Source organism: Gracilinanus agilis, chromosome 4 (genome assembly GCF_016433145.1).
Source record: "Gracilinanus agilis isolate LMUSP501 chromosome 4, AgileGrace, whole genome shotgun sequence".
Lineage (NCBI taxonomy): Eukaryota > Metazoa > Chordata > Mammalia > Didelphimorphia > Didelphidae > Gracilinanus > Gracilinanus agilis.
Genome location: NC_058133.1, coordinates 292,978,150 through 293,003,501, shown reverse-complemented (window position 1 = coordinate 293,003,501; position 25,352 = coordinate 292,978,150). Strand labels below are relative to the sequence as shown.

Below are 25,352 nucleotides of genomic sequence, written 5' to 3'. Positions count from 1 at the left end.
CACTCTTGAGGTTGGTACTGCAATTATTCCCATTTTACAGATAGGAAATATGAGGCACAGAGAAATGAAATCATTTGGTCATGGTTACATAGCTAGGGAATATCTGACACAACATTCAAGCTAGGTCCTTCCTGACACCAGGTTTCAAAATTTTATCTACTATAGTGTTTAACTGCCTCAATGTATTAAGTAGTTTATCTCTATGCTGGAATTCACCAATAATTGACTGACCCAATGAATCCTACCTAGTCATTATTTTTAAAAGTTATTTATCAATTTTAATATGAAAAAATTTTCTCCCATCATTTTAAGGAATATTTCAACAATATATTTTATAATATCTACTTAGTTTTCAAACTATCAGATTTATAAAATAAAATGAATAATATTTAAACAAATAGTAATTTGAATAATATACAAATAAGTGATACTTTGGATATATAATATTCAAATAAATACTTTTGAGTAAATAAATTATATAAATATATATCATTTAATGATAATAAATAATACTGAGAATAATAATAAAATTCTACATAATAAAAATGAGGGCAGGATAACAGATCTGTGATTTTATTGGCATATACAATTTTTGAGGAAGAAATTCCTTCCATTGTTTATTGGCATTTTTGACTCTCTCAGTCACAGACTTATCAGGAGCACTGAGAAATTAAATGAGTTGTACCGGGCATTAAAGCCAGTTTTTGTCAAAGGTGTCACAGGAACCTAGATTTTCTTCTCTCTACGGCCACTTCTTTGTCTAGTATGACACTCTTTGTCTCTGATACCTCTATGGTTGTTGTCTTTCATACTCCAAGAAGATCAAAATGACATCACTAGTTTAGGGTCATTGTGAAATGTGTTGAAATGTGGTCTGACCAATATGAGGTCAGAGGGATGTACCACAGATTAGACACAAATAACCTGTATGAATATTTGGGCTGAAGATGTCTCTAAATTTATATATCTTAAATTTATAAATGATATCATTGTAGAAAATATTTGGTGACTTTAGGAGTAAAAATATTCTTCTTTCTTTAGAAGTTATAGCTTTTATATTAAGATAAAGCTTAGTGATCATAGAATCAGTAAAAACAAAGCAAAACTTAGTGACCTCGTGAATTCATTTATTTCATCCTACGTACCCTACCTCACCCAAGACAAATGAGAATCCAAAAAAAGTTGTTAGGACCTCTGAGGGAGATTCCAGAGCTTCATTTGGCTACCCATTTCCATGTTTAATAACCCTCACGGTCAGGAAATTTCTTTTTAAGTTAACCTGAAATTAGTACTACAGTCAGACTGTACATATAACTTCTTGGTTGAAGTTATGTGGCTTCCATCTTCAGAAAGGAAATCACCAAAATGCCTTGAAATTAATAATGGATTGACCCCTACATTTAAAGAAAAAAAAAATCATGGGTAAGTGGAAAGAGATCTGGATTTGGAATTAGAGGGCCTGGCTCTGCTGTTTATTTCCTTTAGGATCTTGGGCAAGTCACTTAAAGTTTCTGGACTTCAGTTTCCCCAATTTTAGTTGGACAAGATGATCTCAGGTCTTTAAATCTAAATCTAGGATCATATGATTTCCGACTTCTAAAATGTCAGTATTGGTTGAGATCATAGCAGCTGAACTGCTCAAATCACCCAAATAATGTTTTATTGGTCTCCTATTCCCTTTCTATGGTACCCATTGTTAATGAATATAATTATACTTTTGGATCTAAAATTTCAGGAGAGCAGAAGGACATGTTAAATGAGACAATGTCCTTTTCTTCATCATTGTCCCTTTGAAAGATAAGAATACTAATATGCAAAGAGACTCATGAAGAAGATAAATTAACAATGTAATACATACATGTTAAGGAGAACCTTTGATGACTGAATTTCTTATCCTTCAAGTGTTATCCAACACATGAGTGGATACAGTAACATATTTTGGGGAGAAAATATCCTCTTCCTTAAATTTCTTTCTAGCATTAGCAGTTAAACTGAAATGTGTATACTAGAAGTATTTTGTAGCAAAATATGTCTCCAAAGTGAGACATCTGGCAAAGAGATTTTTCTTCCCAAATGTATGGTTGATTTGAGGCTGGATATTTCTTTTTAGCCCAATATATTAGTCTGGTACTGATGGGTGCCAGAAAAAATGCATAGCTAGCAAGAGTTAATAGGAATTTGCTCTATTTGTGTAGTCATGGCTTAATAACCATCATTGAAAACTTTTGAGGAAAGAATGAATTTTGTTATTTCTTGTGAAATGAGCAAGAGAATTTTGGGGGAATGTAAAGATTTATTTTTCCACTGATATACCTGCCATTTCCGGGCAAGAAGTGGATTGATAATTTACATGAGTAACTCAAATAATATAATACTTTTCTAGAAGATCCACTTTATGTCATGGAATTTTCATAACATTCTCTCTCTCTCTCTTTTCCTCTTTCTCTCTTTCTCTCTGTCTATTTATCTATCAATATGAGTCCTCAAAGCCAAATTTTAAACTTGGGTATATTCACTGGAGTATGTATGTGTATAAATGCATGTATATTTGTGTATATATATATATATGTGTGTATATGTATTGTATATATCAGACATATATATGTATGTGTGTATACACATATATATGAATATATCTAGATTCTTTTCATTTGAACAAACACCCAATTAATGAACATTACCACAGACAAAAGAGAAGAGAATAAAGAAAATAGTACATCAAATATCTCATATAGTACTTCATATCTCATATACAATTTGCTTTTCCTTTTACTTATATAACAAATTCAACATGTAGCTTTCAAATCCGTACTGCTTGTTAGTGTTTCTTTTTGCCTTTCTCTGTGCATTAAAAACAAAACACACCACCTCAGACACTTCCCAGCTGTTGTGTGACCCTGGGCAAGTCACTTGACCCCCATTGCCCACCCTTACCACTCTTCCACCTATAAGCCAATACCCAGAAGTTAAGGGTTAAAAAAAAAACAAAACACACCAAACAAAACCATTTGAAAGAAACTTTTATTATCTCTACTACTGAGAATTACAGTGTACAAAACCACAAGAGATTATTGTTCTTAGAATTTTCATTTCCTTTTAACTTTGAATGCCAAGGAGAAAACAGTTGAAATAAACATGTAATAACAATAATAAGATTTAAAGAAGATTGTTCCAAAAAGAATGCAATATAATTAATTTAATTACTTTGAATAGCTTTGCTGAGTATGATAAAGATATTGAAATATTATTTTCAGTGATAAGGACTGAATACCTGTTAGAGAAATCTTAAAATAAGATAGCCAAATCAAATGTTCTTAATTAGTATCAGAAGTCTCTGCAATATAATTTACAAGAGCTTCTTTACCTTCCCTGTTCGTGACTTTTAATTATTTTGTAGCCGTTTATCTTGCTTTGCATTACATTTTCCAACTCTTTTATTGTTTTTTTCCCCCCTCTTCATGTTCTGAGAATTAGCAACAAAGACTTCCAGACATTCCATTTGTTCTCTCCATTTATGAATACCTTCTTTTTCTGTCTGCGATTGATCCAGTTTTTAGATAGTTGCATAACTCTTGCCTTGGGTTATCATATCCCTTGATGTAATCTCCATTTATTATTCCCTCAATAGTGTCCTAGGGGAAGTGGAAGTGCTGCCACTATTGAGGATGCTGAAACCCTTGCCATTCTTGATTCTCAAGGTCTCACTCTCTTCCTGAGGACTGACAAAAATGATCTTCCTTATTGCTACTGCTTTTTATCTCTCTATTCATAGTTCTGGTGCAGAGGCCAGAGCAGCAGTTGTGCCCAGATGTGTTTACCTGACCCATGGTACACTAGTCCAAGTAGGTGGGCAAGGATGGAATTAGAGGAGATAGTTAGGAACAGAGGTCACTGTCCATCAGCATTACTAGATTAAATGGTAGTAGGGGTTGAGGGAATAGAATAAAGACTAATGTACATTTAAAAAATGCTACAAGAATGTTCCTTCTTTCCCTTTTTTTGATCCTCTGCTCCACTGCAATAAAGAAAGAAATAGTCCTTTATTCACAAATACACATAGCCAAGCAAAACCTAGTCCCTCTTTGGACCTTGATAAAAATGAATATTTTACTCTCAATCTTGAGTCACAGAGATATATTTTAAACATCTTTCCTTGAAAATATATTCTGTGAAATTTGACATAGAAAATAGACAAATAGAAAAATGTTATTTTGAGAAAGATATATAGAAAGATATATTGAATAACATGAAAATACATCTAGAAGGGCTGTGTTTTATTCTTTCTATGAAGATCTAGGTCCCAAGAAGCAGATTAGCAGCCTAGTATCAATGTTATAAAGAACATGCATAGTTCTTTGGGAGACATGGAATAGGAATAAGCTAAATTTTTAAGTCCTATTTTTTATTATTTGTATGTAAGTCGCTTATTAAGGAGTTGTAGCTCTAGACCTTTTGGATTTTTTAATTCATACACAGACTGTTGTTGTGACCAATGAGGTTGTTTCCTATAAGCAGGGACCTGAGGAGATGCACCTATTTATAGATATTCTTGTTTTTCTATATTGAGTAAAAATATTTTGTCTTCTAACTTATTAATTCATTTTTTTCCAGATAATCTACATTTTACTTGGTTTCAGGCTGTGACTGGCCTATAAAAACTCAATTACTTTTAAACTGAGTAAGAATCGGGTTACGATAACTTTTCATTGAAATTACCAGCCAAGACAATGAAATAAGTAATAAGTCAATAAAATTGTTTAAAAGAAATGAGGGTAACTCTTTAAAAAAGAAAGAAAAAATATTCATGCAGCAAAATCTGGATTTTCAGGCTGGGTATTACAAAGAAATATGAAACTAAGCTCTAAGAACCACGATATCTTTTTTTTCCATTTTTTTTTTTGATATCCCAAGCATTTAGCACAGCAGTGCCTCAACTTTGTAGGCACTCAATAAATGTTTATTGATTTGACTAGAGATAACAAGAAAAAAATGTGTGTGTATTTATGTGTGTAAACAATTGCCATAACACTCTATGCTATATACATATTTATGCACATATAATGTTATAGATCATTGTACATACACATTTGCTTCTACCAAGATCCAAGAAAGGTAGGTTTTGCAATTATTTCTCTTATTCCATTTCTCTAAAAAGGAAATGGAAACTCAGTGATAATGGCTTGCTTGTGACATATAGGTTTGAAGCACAATTTGAACGGAGAACATCAGGACTGTGCTCACCTTAGTCACTACATAGGGATTGTGCTAAGTTCTAGGGCTATAAATAAAGGCAGAAACTCACAAAAGAGTCTATACCACCTGGTACATTACATAATCATGAAGGAGGTATACATGCAGACTAGAAGGAAGGTAACTTAAATGAAAGACGTTACAAGTAAATAGAATGTTGGGCGTGTAATCACAAAGATCTGAGTTCAAATACAGACTCGGGTACTTTCTAGCTGTGAGATGCTGCAAATTCATTTAACCTCTGTTTGCCTCATTGTCCTAATCTATCAAATCTATAACTCATCTATAAAATCTATAAATCATCTATATAAGACAAATAATCTATAAAATCTATAAAAAAATAATAGCATCTAGGTCCCAAAGACTATGATTGTGACAAATGAGATGATATTTGTGAGGAATTTAGCACTGCGGCATATGATTAATAAATGCTTTTTTCCCCTACCTCACTAATTTCCATTCTTTCTTCCTTCTCGTGGTCAGAAGTACACTTTAGTAAAACCACTTTGGCAGCTGGGAATTGGAAAGAGGAAAGATCTTTTAGGAGATTACTGTGATAGTGTGTATGAGGGGTGATATTTAGAAGCACTAATTTCCTCCTCCAAATAAAACATCAATGAACTGAATATCTGTGAAATCCTCACAATTCTATGTCATGAAAGTCACCATCCAGGAGATGTATGATCAGAAAAGGACCCAGGCCAATGATGTAGGGCAATTGTAGAACAGATGGAAAGTATGAAATCTTTGTTAGTACCTAAGTAATATTAAATGCCCCAGAAGAAGACTTCCAATATTCTAGGTGGACAACCTTACTCCTAATCCCTCCTGGAAGATTTCTTAATTCCTATCTCAGGGCAGAAAGCAGAATGTATACGAGAAGTATTGCAAAAGTAAAAATAAAATTTATGGAAACAGTGAGGATGTAGTGGCAGAAAGATACTAGTTGTGAACCTGGAAGAGTGAGTGGAGGATGATGACCTCATCAACAGTAAAGAAGTTGCAAAGAGTTGAGATGTTTTGGGGAAAAGATAATTAATTCTGTTTTGGACATGTTGAATTTGAGATGCCTGTAGGCACATGGAGATGTGAGGTTGCAGCTCCAAAGAAAAACTACGAGTTATATAAATAAAGTTGCACATCTTTTATATAGAAATAGTAATGGAAACCTTGGAAACTGATCAGATTACCTAGGAAGATAGTCTAGAGAAAACAGTTGAAGAGGTTTAGAGAATTAAACTATGTAGCTGCTCATAGTTAGGGGGGCTGGCAAAATGAAGATCTAACAGAAAAGACTGAAAAGGACCAGTTACCCTTGGAGGAAGAGTTAATGTCATGAAAACCCAGAGAGGAAGGATTATTTAGGATTAGAGGGTGGTGGAGAGTGTCAGATGTTGCAGAGAGGTCAAGAAAGATGAGATTTAGAAGTTACTGCAGATATAATATTGGCTTGAAAAATAAATTCTTTTTTTTAAAACATGGGGAAAGGAAATGGAAAACTGTAAGAAGTATTATATCATAAAATAAGAAGTTGTGGAGAGATAGGTGTTTGTAGGAATTTTTCCTGAAACCTAACTAAGGCTCATCATCCTAAAAACATTTAGGGTTGTGACTAGAAGGAGGCCATTAAGCAGATGAAAAATGGAATCAGTCATTTGGCATTTCTTTAATAAACTTATTTTCCTCTTCAGGGTCAGTAGTATAATCAAAATTAGAAACTTATGTCTCAGTCTCCAAGGTGCTAAATAGTAGAAGAGGCACCAACAAAGCCAAAGGTAAAATAGTAGACACTACACAAATGCACACACACACATACTTGGAGGAATACAATTTTGAAAGTATAAAGATATATTCTCAAATACAGATAAAATATAAAAATTCAGGGACTCCATTTCTACAAAAGATAAATTGATAAAATAAGATAATATTATTGAAAATAAATCACTATCTATCCCAGCCTATATAAAAGGGCTACTGTCAGAAGGAGGAAAACTTGTTTTCAAATGCAACTTCTGACATATGGTAGCTGTGTGACAATGGGAACACTTTCTTTCCTCAGTGCCCTAGTCAAAACTTTAAAACCATAAATTAAAGATGTGCTATTACTGATGCTCATTAGAGGATAGTTTTCCAAATCAGGAATTCTCCACATTAATGGAATTAGGAAGCACTAATTTCCTCCTCCAAATAAAAAAAAATCATTGAATTGAATATCTGTGAAATCCTTATAATTCTATGTTCTGAAAGTCACCATCCAGGAGATGTATCATCAGAAAAGGCTTATAATGTAGAGCAATTATAGAACAGATGGAAAGTACAAAATCTTTGTTAGTATCTGAGTAATATTAAATGCCCCAGAGGACCAGTATTCTAAGTAGAAACCCTTACTCCTAGTCCCTCCTGGAAGATTTCTTTTATCCTAGAATATTTCTCAGAAGTCATGGACAAAAATCACATACCATGAATGAATAGATTTTGGCAGGCTATGATATTGTACCATTAAGGGAATTGTACCCCCACATCATTGAGATCATGATTCTAAAGACTCTGGCTCCCGACTAGAAATTTAGAACCTATATGATTTTTGAGGATAATTGTTTGCAGCAATGTGAGATTTTGAGTGCCAAGGCAAGGCCAAATGGCACCTGGGTTCTTCCATGTGTCTTTTTTTTAATGTTGGCTAGAGTTTTCTGGATAAAACCTATTTTGAAAATAAGCCACCCCTTTACTCTATCTTCTTAGGAATTTCTGGAAAACTCTTCCTCCAGTAGGAGAAGGGAAAAGTGGTAGTTGAGAGCAGCCCAGAAGAACTGGAATGATTGATATTCATTTAATTGAAAGTGCCTTCATTATTTTCTTCTGCCAAATATTATAAAGATCTTGTGACAGTGCATTTTGTCTTTGAATTGTTTATCCTTATGATTTGTCTCAATAAACAACAGCAAAAAAAATTTATCCACTAATGTCCACAGGATTCATGAAGACAAAATAATGGTTGAAAAAAGTAAATCTGATTCTTTCAGGAAATTCCCTTTTTTTCCCTCTATATGTATCATTATTTTTAAAGAAATGATCTCAGATTCTGAGAGTTAAGTACATGGTTTTTTATATACAGTATCTCATATGATCTCTGTGACATTATTTTAGGGAAAAGTGATAAGAAATATTATTCTACCTACCTTGCAGGTGAGGAAATTGAAAATCAGGAAAGTTTAGTGATTCTCCCTTTTACCAAAGCTTATAAATTGACAAAAATCATGAACAGAATACGGTCATTTTAACTTGAAGACTTCAAGTTCAGAGCTTTTTCAAACATACTACAGTGCCCCTGGTAATATGCTTCAGAGAAGACATGTACTAACATTGACTGTCCCATACCTATTAGCCTCTAGAAAACTCACTAGAAAATTTTGGAGTAGAATTTATTATCCCATTAGCCCTCACTCAGTTAATTAGAGCTTCATTTTTGATGGAACTTTAGTAGATCATGCTAGAGGATTTAAGTAAAATTTTTTAAAAATGACTAGAATTGACTGATTTTAAGCATCTTAATGAGAACCAAATCCTTTTGACTGTTTTACCCTGCCCTACTGAATTAGTCTGTAGTTTATATTTTAGGAGGACTTTCATCAATGACCTGAACTGGCTTTGGAATGATCGAGGAAAACAATTACTACTCATGGTCTGGGAGTGGAATAAACAGTCTTACTCTGTGATAAGTTAACAGTTGTCATTAAAATTATTTAAACTAAATAAAGAAATTATAATTTCAAATTATTTAAACCATCAATTTGAAAATATATCATTATGGAAGCAAACAAAACAGAGAGACATAATTTAAGTACCATATCTTAAGTGTTATTGACTTAAGTGCTGTTAACATGGTAACATTCTAATGGTGAAAAACACCATCCATTTGGCAATTGTGCTGATTTTAATTGAGTCATAGTCTAAGGATCAGTTGAGGCAAAATTATTTTTAATTTCAGTTTATCACAAGCTACTATTTTTATGTGTATCATATCATATCATCTCATAACATTCTGATTGAGTCCAATTATTCTAAAGCTGGCAATTTACTTCTAACAAAGTCTGTTGGTTTTTTTTAAAAAGCTTTCTTTTCATTATGTTTAATTTTCTATTTAGCATACCAAACATATTGCCCAGTATAACAAAATACAGAACTTTTATTTTAATGGGTATATAGATGTTTATGTCATAATACTCCGTGTGAATTGGTGCCTATAGATATTTATATATGCTATCCCTACAATTCCAAATAGCTGGTCTAATATATATAAAAGTAGAGGGCAGAACTAGGAGAAAGGAGCAAAGATAATAGTGAGTTAATACACATAAACATACATGAAACACACTCAGAATAACCAGGTGATACTCATCAAGGGCAAGTAAGTCCTTCAATATAATCTCCTTCCTTACCTTAAATATCAAATCCTTTATAGGTATTTTTGGATACCACTTCCAGTACAGAGATCATTCTCCTTGGCAGAGAAATCAAGCAAGTTAAGAATTGAAATCTTTGTCTTTTCTTCATTTTAAGTTTTCATTTTGGTATCTTCTATAAGCACAGGCTAATCACCATCATCTTCTCCTTGGTACTCTTTTCTCTGGTATTTCATTCCTTTGTCATGATTGCTACTTCTCTGCCTCCTTTGCCCGATCTTCCTTTAGTATGTGTCTGCTAACTATGTATGTCCCACAGATCACCATGTGGGCCCCTTTCTTTTCCTCCTCTATATTATTTTTCCTGCTTATTTCATTAATTCCCATAGGTCCCATTGTAATCTCTATGCTGGTGATTCGGAAATCTCTTTATCCAATCTGAGTCTACTGACTTTCAGTCTCACCTCTTAGGCTGCCAATTGAACATCTTCTGATGAATTTTTCATAGACACCTTTAACTCTTTATGTAGAAAACTGAATTCATTATCTTTCCCCATAAATCTTTTATTTATTCTTATCATAAAATAATATCCTCTTTTAGGCATGGAGCTAGAAGGTACCATAGTCATCTAGTTCACTTCCTTCATATTATAGAAGAAACTGAGTTCCAAAGAGGAAAAATGATTTAAGTTGTAAGAAGCAGAGGTACAATTTGAACCTATAGTTATATATCTTGTATATTTTGCTGTATATCTTGTACACTATTTTTTAGTGAAAAAATAATTTAAAATAATTTTGTTTCTCATTTTATCCATTGAATCAAAATTGTCTATTTTCTCAATCTTTTCTAAAACATTAGAACTGTCCATTATCTTATGGAAATGTCCTTGAATTCTATTGAAAATGTTCATCCTGTGCTTGGTGTCCATCATGCTCATGGCTAGGGCTTACTGGTCACCTCTACACCCCTATCTATACCCTATACACCCAGTCCTTATTCTCTGGCTGGTCAAAGTTGATAACCATAGACACCTATTTACCATCAATACCTCGAGCGCATACATTGATAGTCACTTCTGACATTTTTCTCCTTGAGGGCCACCTGGAGGATTTCTTTGGACTGTTCAACTATCAGGCAACCAACTGTTTTGTGAGTATGGCAGATGAACATACTTTGTTAAATAGTGATGGCCCCATAGTTTTATAAAAGGCTTGGAACTTCTAATCTTGGCTATTGCAGAAAACATATTGTTTAATGGCACTTATATTTTACTCTTCTTGCTTCAGTTTGATGTTTGAGTCTTGGAAACCTTTCTGAGTGAACTTCTAGAAGTAGTAGTAAAAGTTCACTCAGAAAGGTTTCCAAGACTCAAACATCAAACTATAGGATATTAATGTGGATATTATTATAGAATATTCATGTGGATTCTAAATGATTTTAAAGACTGAATTGTCAGAGACAACATGTCAAGAGACTATCAATGTGAATCTTCAAAGGTGGCAGAGAAAGGCCACATCTGACAATTCCTTATGGAGTATCTTCAGGATGCAGATGCTTTGATCTTGATAATCTTGAGTAGATACCATCAAGTCAGCTTCATCAAGAACAAACATTTTGATTTTCTTGGAGTCAATGAATTTTGATTTAGAATACCAATTCAGAATTATGCAGGGTTGCCAATTACACTCTACTCACTGATCTGATGTCTTTCCAACTTATTGCCTCAAACTGCATGTGATTTTAAATTCAGGCTGAAATTTGCCCATCTGTTAAATAATCTCTTCTGTCTGACGAGCTAGCTTACAAGTGGGTGAGAGGAATAAACATCAGGGATATATGTTAAATGGTTCCACTTGGCTGAATATAACCAGAATGGAGGCAGCTGTTTTACCAAAATTGAGCCATTAGGTTCTGTGGAAGTCCAGTAAGCATTATGGTAGATATGTAAGACACATATACATACATACATACATATATATATATATATGTATATATATATATATACACACACATTAGGTAATAAAAGATTCAATCAGATTAAACTATAAACATTCATACTTGGGAAGATTATACTTGTAACTCCTAAGACTTCTTTGGAGATGATGAGAAGATTCAATAAGGACTTGGGTTTATAACTGACAAAAGAATGAATTTCATTACTTTTACCTCATAGAGGACAAGATGAATCACTGATTATCAGTAGGCTCCAATTTGAGGCATTAGAGGCCATTAAAAAGCCAGTAACAGTGCCAATAGATAGTTAATTTTACCTGTTGTTTCAGCAGCTTTCTGATTGGTAGAGAAGCATTGTTTTTTAAATTGGATAAATAAATGGCTCAGTTAGTTTCTGGGAAGCTATTAGGAAGAGAGTGATTTGAACTATTTAGTGGCATCTGCAACTTGAGAGAGGTGAAATCACCTTCAAAGATGCAACAAACTAGAGGTTTCCTTGGTTTTCAATGACCTTTCTGACTCAAGAGAGAGAAACAGGAGAAAAACCAACTTGGATTCTGCTTTGCTGGGAGAAGAGATGTGGCTGTCTGAGAGCTAATTTGACAAGACCTCATTCTGGAGAGTGAAGAGTTGGCTGAATAAAGAAACTTTATTGTCCAGAGACATATATGTCTTTAGGAACGCTGCAGTAATCTGACTTAAAGTAACTGTTTGCCATTTCTAGAGTTAATACTTTTATAAAATTTTTAAGAATTACTATTAGTAAATGAAAAAAGTTAAAGATAACTGTTAGTAAAAGCTATCATTACTTCATCAATTCAAGAGCAAAAGAAGAAATGCTTTGCCCAGAAGGAGAGTATAACTACCTAAAGGGGAACAATGAGTAGAGGGGAGAAAAAAAAAAACTTTGAGTGTTATAGTTTCTTCCAAAATGGATCAAGAACATCAAGTTCTGCTGTTAATAGTGTGAGTTTCCTTGAATACATGAGATTTCTTCATTAATGTGTCTCAGATTTCTTTTTATTAACTACTTTATATTTTTCCACTAATGTAAAAAACTAAACTTTTTTTTTAAATTTGAAGTTCTAAATTCTTTCCCGTCTTTCTTACTTTCCCCAGTCATTGAGAAGGCAAGCAGTTTGATGTGTGGTCATGTAAAAGGTATTTCCATATTAGTTATACATATTATGGAAAAAATGGAGACTAAAAGCAAGAAAAATAAAGTTTATGTATATACACATACATATATATCTTTTTGCATTGTACCAAATTGTTCTCCAGAATGGATGGATTAGTTTATAACTCCACCAACAGTGCATTAGTGTCTCCATTTTCTTACATCACTGCCAACATTTGCCATTCTCCTTTTCTATCACATTAGCCAATCTGATAGGTGTGAGGTGGTACCTTGGAGCTGTTTAAATTTGCATTACTCTAATAAAGAAGGATTTAGAATATTTTTTAAAATGATTATTGATGGCTTTGGTTTCTTATCTGAAAATTGCCTGTTCATGTTCTTTGACCATCTTATAAATTAGGAGATAACTTATATTATATTTCAATATGTTCTCTGTGTCTTGCTTACTTAATCATAAATTCTTCCCTCATCTGTACATTTAACATGTATAGTATTCTATACTCCCTGAACTTGCTTATGGTTTCACCCTTTACATAGAAATCACGCACAACATTTTAATCATATCTTGATATATGGTACGAGATATTGTCCTACACCTAGTTCTTAGAGTTTATCAAATAATAGATTACTATGGTTATTTATTATAGATAATTTATGCTCAATATATTCTTCTGATGCACCACTCTATTTCTTAGCTTATACTAGATTGTCTTAATGATTACTACTTTGTAATACAGTTTGAGAATCTGATATTACTTTCTAAACTACTTCTCATTTTTCCCATTGATTCCCTAAATAATTCTTGATTTTTTGTCCTTCACGATGAATTTTGTTAATGTTTTTATAGATCTATAAAATAATTTTGGTTGTTTGATTGGCATAGCACTGAAAAGTTTATTTAATTAGAACTGACATTTTTATAGCCTACTCATAAGCAAGGTTATAATTCTATAAATATGTGCTAAATATTCTCCAAGGTTATTCATATATAATTGATAAGAGATGTGACTCAGGTATATAGGTAGATTGTGATATTTTGATTATTCATGTATTTACTTTCTATTACATAATTGTAGTGCTATTACTATTTTTATTACCGTCTTATTACTAAGCAAATATTTTATGTTTAAAAATTAATGGTGTCATAGTGACTGATCTGCTTAAATTGGGTGCACATTGTTAGTGACTATATAGCTACGGTGATAAATAGTGATAGTGCAACCCTGAAAACAAGCATACCTATAGGACTTTGAGAGAGTTTCAGCTGTAGCTGTGTTGTAGTAGTCTAGACCTATGAACTGTAAACTCTCAGTGTACGAATATTTTGGTATGATCAAGCCAGTTCTCAGGATGAATTCTTGTCACATGCCACATCCAGGTGCCACATTTGCTATCCGTACTCAACATATAACATTTTTCACCTCCATCAACTTATACATATTGCCCATTTTATCTGGCACTACTTCCTGATATTCATCTTTTAGAATATTATTTTTCCGGTCAGAATCAACAGAACTGTCATCTTTTTACTGAAACCTTTCCTGAAAAAAAAAGTAGTAGAAGAAAAAAGAAACAAGGAAAACAAAGAAGAGGAACAAAAAAATAAAGAAAATATTTGTTAACTATTAGCATAGGCTCTTCACTGTGCTAAGAACTGGGGTTAGAAATACTACAGTTGAGAACCCTATGTCAGAAAATTGGAAAATGAAGGGGTATCCCTTGATTGGGGAATGCTGAACAAATTACAGTATATGCCAATGATGGAATACCACTGTGCTGTAAGGAGTGATGAACTGGAGAATTTCTATATGAATTAGAAAGACCTCCAAGACCTGATGCAGAGTGAAATGAGCAGAACCAGGAGAACATTGTACACTGAAAGTGAAACATTGTGGAACTATCCAGTGTAATGGACTTTACTACTAGTAGTAAAACAATAATCTAGGATACTCCTGAGGGACTTATGAGAAATAATGCCATCCACATTGAAAGAAAGAACTATTAAGAATAGAAATGCAAAAAAAAAATCTTATCACTTGTTTATATGGGTATATGATTTGGGGTTTTGGCTTTAAAAGATTGCTCTATGGTAAAAATGAATAATGTGGAAATGGATATCAAATTATAACATTTGTACAACCTAGTGTAATTGTTCATTGGCTCTGGGAGAGGGGAGGGAAAGAAAATGAATCATGTAAACATGGAATTTTAAATTTAAATTAATTTTATTTTAAGAATAAAATTAAATAAAAAATAAAAAATAAAATGGAGTACTCTATACCAAGATAGATTAATGTGGGTTCATGATTTAGACATAAATGGTGATACCTTAAGTGAATTGGGGGAACAGTGAATAATATATAAATCAAATCTTTGAATAAGGGAAGAATTGAGAACCAAATAAGAGATAGATAGCATTATATAATGTAAAATATATAATTTTGATTATACTAAGTTAAAGTTTTGTGCAAATAAAACCAATGCAACTAAGATAAGAAAGAAAGCAGAAAGCTGGGGAAGTAAATTTATAGTAAGTATCTCTGATAAAGATATCATTTCTCAAATATATAGAGAACTAATACATTAAATACCTGAGTATCAATCAAATTATTAAATACGTCATTCTCTAATTGATTAGTGGTCAAAGAAAATACACAGGAAGTTTTCAGATGAAAAAATCAAAGCCATCTATAGCTATTTGAAAAATGTTTCATATTATTTTTTTTATTTTTATTTTAAACCCTTAACTTCTGTGTATTGACTTATAGGTGGAAGAGTGGTAAGGATAGGCAATGGGGGTCAAGTGACTTTCCCAGGGTCACACAGCTGGGAATTGTCTGAGGCCGGATTTGAACCTAGGACCTCCCGTCTCTAGGCCTGGCTCTCAATCCACTGAGCTACCCAGCTGCCCCCTCATATTACTTTTGATTAGAGAAATATGAATTAAAACAACTCTGAGGAACCACCTCACACTTACCAGATTGGCCAATATGACAGAAAGGGAAAATGATAAATGTTAGAGGAATGTGGGAAAAATTGGGACACTAATGCACTTTTAGTGGAGTTGTGATCTGATCCAAACCTTCAGGAGAGCATTTGGAACTATGCTTTAAGGGCTCTAATATACATGCCCTTTGACACTATTACGTCTGTATTTCAAAGAGATAAAAAAGGAGAAAAGGACCTCTTTGTGCAAAAATATTTATAATACCTTCTTTTGTTGTGGCATATAATTGGAAATAGAGGATTTACCCATCAATTGGGTAATGGTTGAACAAGTTGTGGTATATACTAGTTATAGATTAATATTGGGTTAGGAGAAATGATGAGAAGAATGATTTTGGAAAAATTCATAAAGACTTATATGAACTGATGCAAATTAAAATGAGAAGAACCATCATGTAAAACAAAAGGGAATAAATGACAAAATGGACAGTGTAACATGGAATACTTGGGGCATAATCGTTTAAATCACTTTTCACTTACTCATTTAACTAGTGAAGATAATAATCTACTCTAAGAGAGGAGTTCAAAAGCTGAGTTGATTAACACCACTATGGTTTCTGACCCCCTAACTGGTGACTAGTCTCTCTTCTGAAATGATATTTTATTTCTCTTTTTCCATCATAAGGCTGTTTTTCTTATTTATTTTTGTATCTCCACCATCTAGCACAAAGCCTAGCAATGTATGTAGTAAGGGCTTATATATCTTTTCCATTAAATTGATTGGATACAAATTATTATAAAATATGTCTATTTGAAGCATATTTAATTCTTTTACTTATTTACATTGTATTTGAATGAACATGAAAACTGCATAATGGTTATATATTTATATAATTTTTTTTTAAATTTAGGTATGTTTCTTGTGCCCTGGGATGCCCATATGAAGGACAAATCGCACCTGAAAAAGTAGCTGAAGTAAGAATATATCTGTGGTCATTGTATCATGATAAAATTATCTAGATGTTTTGAATTGACTTACTTTCCATCTCCCATTTCCCTACATAGTATGCTATAAAATGGAAAATACTCCTATAAATTTTTATTCTGTTTTGCTCTTTGTAAAACAGGTAAACATAAGAAGTTGGAATTTTTGTCAGTGCCAGGGACTGATTAACTGTTTTGGATCAGTAGTGAAGGAAGGAGATAGGAAAGGAAATAGAATCACCTAATTCATTTTCCAGCACAGAAGGGATAATATTGATTAAGTCTATTTTCCATTTTCAACCACAATAATGTGTGTGTGTGTGTGTGTGCGAGCATGCATTTGTGTGTGTATGTTCTTATTGGTCCTTTGTTTTAGTACCTGAGTAGAATGTTTCTGAAATGCTTTTGAAAATTATACACGAATTGGCCCATTGCTTAAGTTTTTTATTCAATTGTGCTTGATTTAAAACTGCATTTAAAGGAACTGGCATTTTGGTGAATCACTCTAAGACCTCAGCTATGTATGCTAATGACGATAGTGAAAACAAATTTAGAAATGGAAACTGAGGCATGGCATGGCAAGCATTGTTCCAATAATTAACTAGAAGCTACCCCTTTGTACTATTTAATTAAAATCCTGTGATGTTTCTTAGCAATTTTCAAATAAAGAGAGTATATGTTCTGTTTCTCAAAAATATTGGTTTGGATATATGAACAGAACTGGAAGGAAATGCAGTGTCATGTATTTTTTAAAAAGCCAAATAGATATTATATTTTATTTTCAATTCTTTCCTATCAGAATATTTAGCATATTTTTCCTACTGTTCATTTTTCTGGACCTAGTAATTTTTTATATCATTACTATTCTTGAGTGAAACCAGAAAGTATTTTTAATGACATTAAAATTCTTTCAAAGAAAGTAACTATAGATTAACAATAAAACATTCCAGTGTGGATTAGCAGGATTTTAGTTCTTGGGTGGCTAAAGAATTTGCTTGGCTTTTAGCCTAATCATTTTTGGTTTATCCCAAGATCAATAATGAACTCTGTCAGATCTCATTATGTTATTATATCACAGTCAGATTTTGGTCAGGGGCTTTTCTGGTTGTTCTTAAAATTGTTCCTCTCAAGTGAAAAAAAAATCTCACTAGATTGCAATGCTCTTTTTTTTCTTTTCCCTTTTTTCCCCCCATGTCTGTCTCCTCAGAGCTTTAGAGCATTTCCTGACTAAATGGAGTCTCAGGAGATCTTAGTCAGCTGACAGTAAAATCGTCTAAGCTGAATTCAATAAAGTTGTAGTATGAGAAATCCCTATCTTTAAAGGGAAATACAAGTGATGCCTTTAGACATTTCTGAACTTAGTAAAACTTTTACCATCATATACAATATATATGACTCACCTATTAGAGATCATGAATGATCCCAAATTCTTAAGAGCATCTTTAAAAGGTATTTAAATAAAAACAAAAAAGCCTGGCAACTCCAATTATTTAACACTAGATGGAATGAATTTAGGATCTCGAAAGGGTCAGTGTAATAATGCATTGAATGCTGTTCCTGAAGTAAGGAAGACAGGTTTAAATTCCTTATTTTATGCTTGGTAGATATGTCTATAGACATTTTACTTAAATCTTGAAGGCTGTCAGTTTCCTTATCTCTAAAGTGGGAACAATAAGAATTCTAGTGTCTTCCCCAAAGATTTGCTATGAAATTCAAATAAGCTAATGTATGCAAAGTACTGGGCAGCAAGGTGGTCCTGTGGATAGAGTGCTGAGCCTTGAATACAGCCTTAGACACGTACTAGATGTGTGAATCAGAGCAACTCATTTCACTCTGTTTGCCTCAGTTTCCTCATCTGTAAAAAGAGCTGGAGAAGAAAATAGCAAATCACTTCAGTATCTTTGCATGAAAACCCAAAATTAGTTCACAGTCAGACATGATTGAACAACAAATAAAATTCAAAGAACTTTATAAGTGTCAGCTATTATTATAAAAAGAACTATTTATTTGTCTAAATAATGATACTTTCTTATATTTGAAAGAATAAACACTCTATAACACATAACTAATATGTATCTTCAGTTATATGTACACAGCAGGTGTTAAACTCTAATGGTAACTTCCATTTTTAACTAATTTCACTTAAAGAAATTAGAGGATTACTGCAGAAGTATCCAGCCCAGGGTACTCTTTAAATAAACTGACAGAATTCCTTTGAAATTCTTGAGCAGCTTTCAAAGACAGCTACTTCCAAGAAAACATGTAGACCTGAAAAGGAGTTGCATCTCAAGTCTGCCCCCCACAGCTGAGAAAATTGAGACCTGTTATGTAAAATGATTTGCCTCAGGTCATATTGTTGATTTGTATCTGAACTAAGAAAAGACCCCAGTTCTCCAGACATTTTGCCTTTTTTACTATGTGATATTGCCTAGGAATTAGACAAGATTAGAAGATTTTAGTTACCAGTGTTTTAGAAAGATTAAGCATCATCTGTTTGTGTGTATATTACTTTTTTTTGCGAGGGTCCAGAGAAGTAGAAGCAAACCTATGGATTCATCAGTCTAGAGAATTCCAGGCAAAGGAACCTTCTCCACAAATGCTGATCTGGCAATGTTTTGAGACTTAAAAGCCTTAGCTCTAAGGAGGTATTTAAAGGGAAATTAGCCTAGAGTCATATAGTTTGGTCTTTGTAAAAATTAAGATTTAAAGCCAGACCTTCTCCCAGAAACATCTGATGAGCCACTATTTTATAAATGCACGTAATAAAATATTAGCCAATGAAGGTAATCAGTTAAATTATAGCATTTAAAAAATGTAAAGATAATTATTCATGTTCAAATAACAGGATTTTGAGTATATCATCAGGTAATTAGGGAAGAAAACAATGAATAAATAACATGGTTATCTCTAGCTTTCTTAAAAGACTATTTAGGAGTTTCATGCAAGAGATATGTTACTTAAAGTTATCTTGAGAAGTAGGTGCTTTTTTTTTCAATGCAAAGAATTTTTTACCTCTAAATGATCTCTTCTGTGGAACTGTGAGACTTGTGCTCCTGTGTTTATTTTTCATGCCTGTTCAATTTCAGCATTTTAATAGAACTTCTCCTTTCTAAACAGGTGTCTAAGCAGTTGTACAGCATGGGCTGCTATGAGATCTCTCTGGGGGACACAATTGGAGTGGGAACTCCTGGAAGTATGAAAAGAATGTTGGAAAGTGTTATGAAAGAAATCCCAATAAGTGCTCTTGCTGTTCACTGTCATGACACATATGGGCAAGCTCTAGCAAATATTCTCACAGCATTGCAGGTAAATCCAATCCTTCCTTCCGTCCTTTCTTTCTTCCTGCTTTCCTTCCACCTCTCCTTTCTTTCCAGGTTGAATTTTGTTTTTTTAAGTAAAAATAAAATTTTAGGAGATACATTATATATGTGTGCTTGCCACAAAGGGAAGGACAAGGAAAAAATATAGTTGTGATCATTTTAAATGATTTTCTAAAATGACTAGAAATGAATTATGTCCATTTATGCAGTTAGGAAAAAGATTATAGATATACAAGCTATCATGGTAATGTATAGTAACATTGATTAATGGACACATAACCGATTAGAAACCTCAAGTAATTCATATCCTAAGAGAGTTTACATCACCTGAAGATGATAAACAAAACTGCTTTCAAAAGTTACAATTGAATTCTTCAAACAAATTTAAAAGATTTTTAAAAGTCATTTGAAAGACTATACATTCCATTGTATATATACATCAAGGCAGATGTCAGAACATAAGCTTTGAGATCAAGCAAAAAGTTCAGTTTAAAATTTATTTATAATAGTGGAATACCCAAACTTACTTTAATTATTAGTTGACTTTGGGAAAGGATTTCTTAGTTCTGTTCTGATTTAGACATTCAAATGTGAAATTTTCTCTTAGCCATCAGCAAAGGAAAAGTTATATAGTTAGCATCAAGGACATTTTATGAAGGATAAAGGATGCTGTTAAGGTAGAGCCTAACTCAATCCATCACCCTGTGAGTTCAGATTCTTTACAGGATGAAAGGATTTTCAGGGGCAATCACTAAACAGTTACAAAAGGAGGCTTACTTAACCATAAGATAGAAAAGATATTACACAAGGATATTGCAATTTTTAGTTCATATAGATGTGGGCCCATTTCCCTCCTTATAACATAGCTGGGAGGGCATTGTGGTGACTCTTTTTTGTTACAAGTATTATGGAATTTGAAGGACCCTAACTCCCAAAGGGTGAGCATTTTTATTCATTTAGGTGAATAGGAAGTCATATCAATATGTCCGCAATCTATGAAGAATCTATGAAGAAGTCAGTGGGCAGAAACATAGTCCCAGGTCATTCAAATGCCACTGACAATTATGTCATCATTTAGAGGAAAATGGTCTTAAGTCATGTTGGGACAGAGGGAGAGAATCCTGGTGGATATTACTTTAATCATAGTTGGGTACTAAAATTAAAAAGGTGAGATGTTGTTTTCAAAACCTAGAAATTATGACACAGTCCCCTTAAGATCATTGAAAGTGTCCTCCTTCAATTTGGATATGCTATGAGTATCTCAACCCCAGCAAATTCCAAAAAGAACTTGATTTTCTAGTTCCAACCCCTCTTTTTCTATTGAGAACCACTGTTCTTCCAATCGTACAGTTTTATATCTATTCACAGTAATTTTTTGTATATTCCTTTCCCTTGAATCACATATATGATAACTTGCCAATTTTGGTGATTCAATCTCTCCAATATCACTCTCAACAATACTCTTTTTTTTCCCCCTTGGCCACCATCCTCATTCATATCTTCATCAACTTTCACTTTGATATTGCAATGACTCTTTAATTGACCTTTGTGCCTCAAGACTCATCAACTTTTTTCCCAATCCATACTCCACAGAGATGCCAAGTTCCAGTTTAATCATCTCATTCTCTTATTAAACAAAATCGAAAGATTCCCTATTGCCTTTAGAATCAAATATAAAATCTTTTGTTTGAAATTTATAGCCTTTTAAAACGTGGCTCGAACATGTGTTTCTGGGCTGGTTAGTCATTATTATCCTGTACTGAGTCTATAGACCCACAAAAATAACCCTGTTCAGCATAGACTGGATTGCATCTTTCTTCTCTAGTATTTCTGCATTTACATTTTCATATTTTTACACTTTTGTATTGAAGACTTACATAGCAAATTTTATATTGATCTAATCTTCAGGGGGAACTTATCAAATTGTTTTTAGAATTTCTATAAACTCTTCATCTTCTGAAATGGATGTTGGCATATAAACAATTATTTTCCTTGTGGTCTCTGAAAAAAATAAATCCTAAAATGTGAGATGACCAAATAGCCTACAAAACAATGCTTCTTAAAGCCTTTGGGCATATAATAAAAACAATTTTGCCACTTCCTTTGTTTGATTCTCTAGAGAGTAATTGTGAGCCATTTATTTTCCTTTATAGCAAGAATTCCAAGATTGATGTGATTTAGCAATATGTTCAAGTATTGGTCATTGGAGAAGGATCTCATATTCAGAGTCCCAAAAGTAAAATAAAAATTTATAGATGGCATAAAATAGAAGTTCTTAACTTGCTTAATGTGGGGTCTGAGAATTTTTTAAAATGATAACTATATTTTAATATGATTTATATCTTTTGTATTCCAATATATATTATTTTATGCATTTAAAAACATTCTGAGAGGGAGTACAAAGGTTTCACCAGAAGTCCCCAAAATATTAAAAAAATCTTCATAAAAAAACTGTGATTCTTCTCAGTCTCTTTGTTCCTCCCTCTACTCCATTAGTGATCACTTTACTGTTGTCAGTGGAGAAGCTGAGGTTGCTACACACATCTTATAGTGTAAGAGGGAAAAGGTGTTTTTTGATTGGATATATTAATATTTAAAGGTGTGGTCACCAAGGAACTGAATAAATACTAATTCCTAAGATGATTTTAATAATTTATTTACAAAATATAGGAGAGGGTGGAAGCAGAGAGATGAGAAGAGGATAGAGTAAGAAATTTAACAACTAGATTTGTATTCAAGTCTGGCCTTTACTCCAGCAGGGCTCCAGAGGCCCAACCAGAGAGCCCCAAAGTCAATTAATAAGGGGTTTAGCCACTAGGGCTTCTCTCAATCAAGGGAGCCTCCTGGAGGCTAGTACCTCTAAGGAAGTTAAGGTAGTCAGTCAGCCTTCTTCATTCACCTCCTGTAGTTCTAAGGAAAAGATTTAAGAACAGTCTCACCAAGGTATCTGGGTCCCAGGTCCAGCGCTTCTCCAGGTCCAAGCCATGAACAAGAAGAGGTAAAATGGCCGAGCCCCAGAAGTTCTCTTAATTTATCCAGGCCATTTCTTTCATCACTTCCTGGGCCTTCCTCTTAGTTTACGTGTCCAATCACAATAGACGCCATTCTTAGGACTGCCTAGGAGGCAGTCAGTCAATTCTGATTCGTCATCCATTTTTGCACATGTGGGTCAAAGACTTATGAGTTAAGTGGAGTTCTCATTTCCTTCTATGATGGTAGATATTAAAATTTGACTTTGTTTCCTCATTTTTGAGAATTACCTGAAGAATGTTACATATAAAATCAAGGTTTTAAAATATTAAAATACTTATTTCTAGCTGTACAAGATAGAGTGGTACTTTTAAGCCTATATAAAATTTGGACATACTTTATATTTAATTTTAATTTATTTTCCCTTCTAAAAGTATTGTGTTTAATCAAAGTTATCAAAAATAATTTTAATCTGGACTAGAAAACTAAAAGCTTATAGTTATTAAAAGATGTATTGTATTTCTACAGTTCAAATTAGTCTTCTGCCTTGTATTTGATGTTTTATTTCTTGTCTGTCTGCCTTTGCAAATGTAGTTCCTTATGTCTAGAATGCACTTTCTTCTCCTTTCTGCATTATGAAATGCTTAGCATATTTCTAGCACAATACAAGTGCCATCTATTCCACCAAACTTTTTCTCATCCAGCTTTCCTCTCTCTCTCTCTATGTCTTTGTCTTTGTCTCTGTCTATTTGTCTCTTTCACATACACGCACACACACTTTTAGATGCATTGTATTTTTTTATCTGAGTATGCCATGACCCTTATTTTAAAAATGTAAGCTTCTTGAAATCAGAGGCTGATTTTTTAAAGTAGAATTAAATTGAATATAACAATTTAATGTTAAAGAGACCTGATATCATGATTGTGTATACCAAAAATTTGGGGACATAAGAGAGTGGTGTATTCTAATGATGGATACAGAACACTCTTCTATTCTTGTCTACAATTCAGTCGCCAATATGCCTCAATGTAAAGAATATTGGTTTGGGGACAAGGAAACAAGTGTTCAAATTCCTTATTAACTTTATGAACTTTGGCAATTGGACTAAATTTTATGGGCCTCAGTTTCTTCATCTGTAATATTAGTGGGCTTTACTTTATTACTGATAAGATCCCTTTCAGCTCTAAATCAATGCTTTATGATTAATGCCATTTGCCATTTTAATTGAGGTATTCCTGCATCAGGACATCTTATCTACCCTTGGGAAAACACAGGGTTGTTCAGAGGGAGAAGAGAAACAAGTACCTCATAAACTGCCTAGCCTAATGAGCAAACACAAGCTCAGAACATTCCCAAGGAGAAATTCCAGAAGGGTATACCAGTAGTGATTTGTGATTCACTTACTGAGCAGCTTCACTCTCATGTGGCCCCATGTAGGGACAATTTATGGTCAAAGTGGGGTGAGCATGGCTTTCTTCTTCTTCTGGCAGCTGTACAACCCGGATGCAAGCTTATAGTTGGATGGTGTAGTGAGTACTGGTGATATAGGGGTCCCAACACTGTGTCTTAAAAATATAGTGGAAAGTTTCTAAACAATGCTGAAATAAGGAAAGTGTTCTTTCCTTAAAGTATTTTTTTAAAACATTTTCATGAATACTATTTCAGAGAATTCTTAGGAATAATGGGAAACTAATTGGGGATTTAGTGAGTTTGAGGTTTAAAATGTCAGTAAACTTCATTTCTACTAATAAAGATTTTCGAACCGTTTTTAAAATGGCTAAATCTACCCCTTGTTTATAATTTGATATCATTTCATTATTCCAGATGTTTACATATCCACACAAAACAAGCATTTCCATTTATAAAGAAAAAGAATATAACACACAAATGAAATCACAGATATCCTATCTGTTTAACTTCCTTTTCTTCATATTGACATAATAGATCCTGTACACTAATGTCCCAACCCTCCATGCCCTCCCTTGAATCACATAGGATATCATCATATTCATATAAATTAAGTCTTTCATGTTTTATCTTTCTGTTCTCTTTCTGTAGGTAACTTTCTCAGTTTATTCTTCTAGAATTAATTCTGTGACTGTGTCTAATTTCTCCTACTATGTTCTATACATTTGACTGTTCATTATCTCATGTACTGCTATCCAGGTTTCTTTTTAAAAATCAGTTTGTTCATCATTTCTTATGGTGAAGTAGTATTCCATCATAATCGTATACCGTAATTTGTTTAAACATTCTCCAAGCGTTCCCTCAGTTTCCAATTCTTTGCCACCACAGAGAGAGAGGCTGTAAGTATTTTGGAACTTATGGGTTCTTTTCCCCTTTCCCTAATCTCCTTGGGAAACTGACAAAGCAATGGTATTGCTGG

The 25,352-nt window shown here is 33.2% G+C and overlaps 1 protein-coding gene across 2 annotated transcripts in view; it reads left to right on the top strand.

Annotated features, from left to right (window-relative positions):
• The window catches only part of HMGCLL1 (3-hydroxymethyl-3-methylglutaryl-CoA lyase like 1), a 216,597-nt gene that overhangs the window by 113,423 nt on the left and 77,822 nt on the right, over window positions 1-25,352 (top strand). For both annotated transcript variants that reach the window (XM_044673536.1, XM_044673535.1), the window contains 2 exons: window positions 16,603-16,666; window positions 19,793-19,981. In XM_044673536.1, the coding sequence (XP_044529471.1) occupies window positions 16,603-16,666; window positions 19,793-19,981 (253 nt within the window). The remainder of the gene's footprint in view (window positions 1-16,602; window positions 16,667-19,792; window positions 19,982-25,352) is intronic.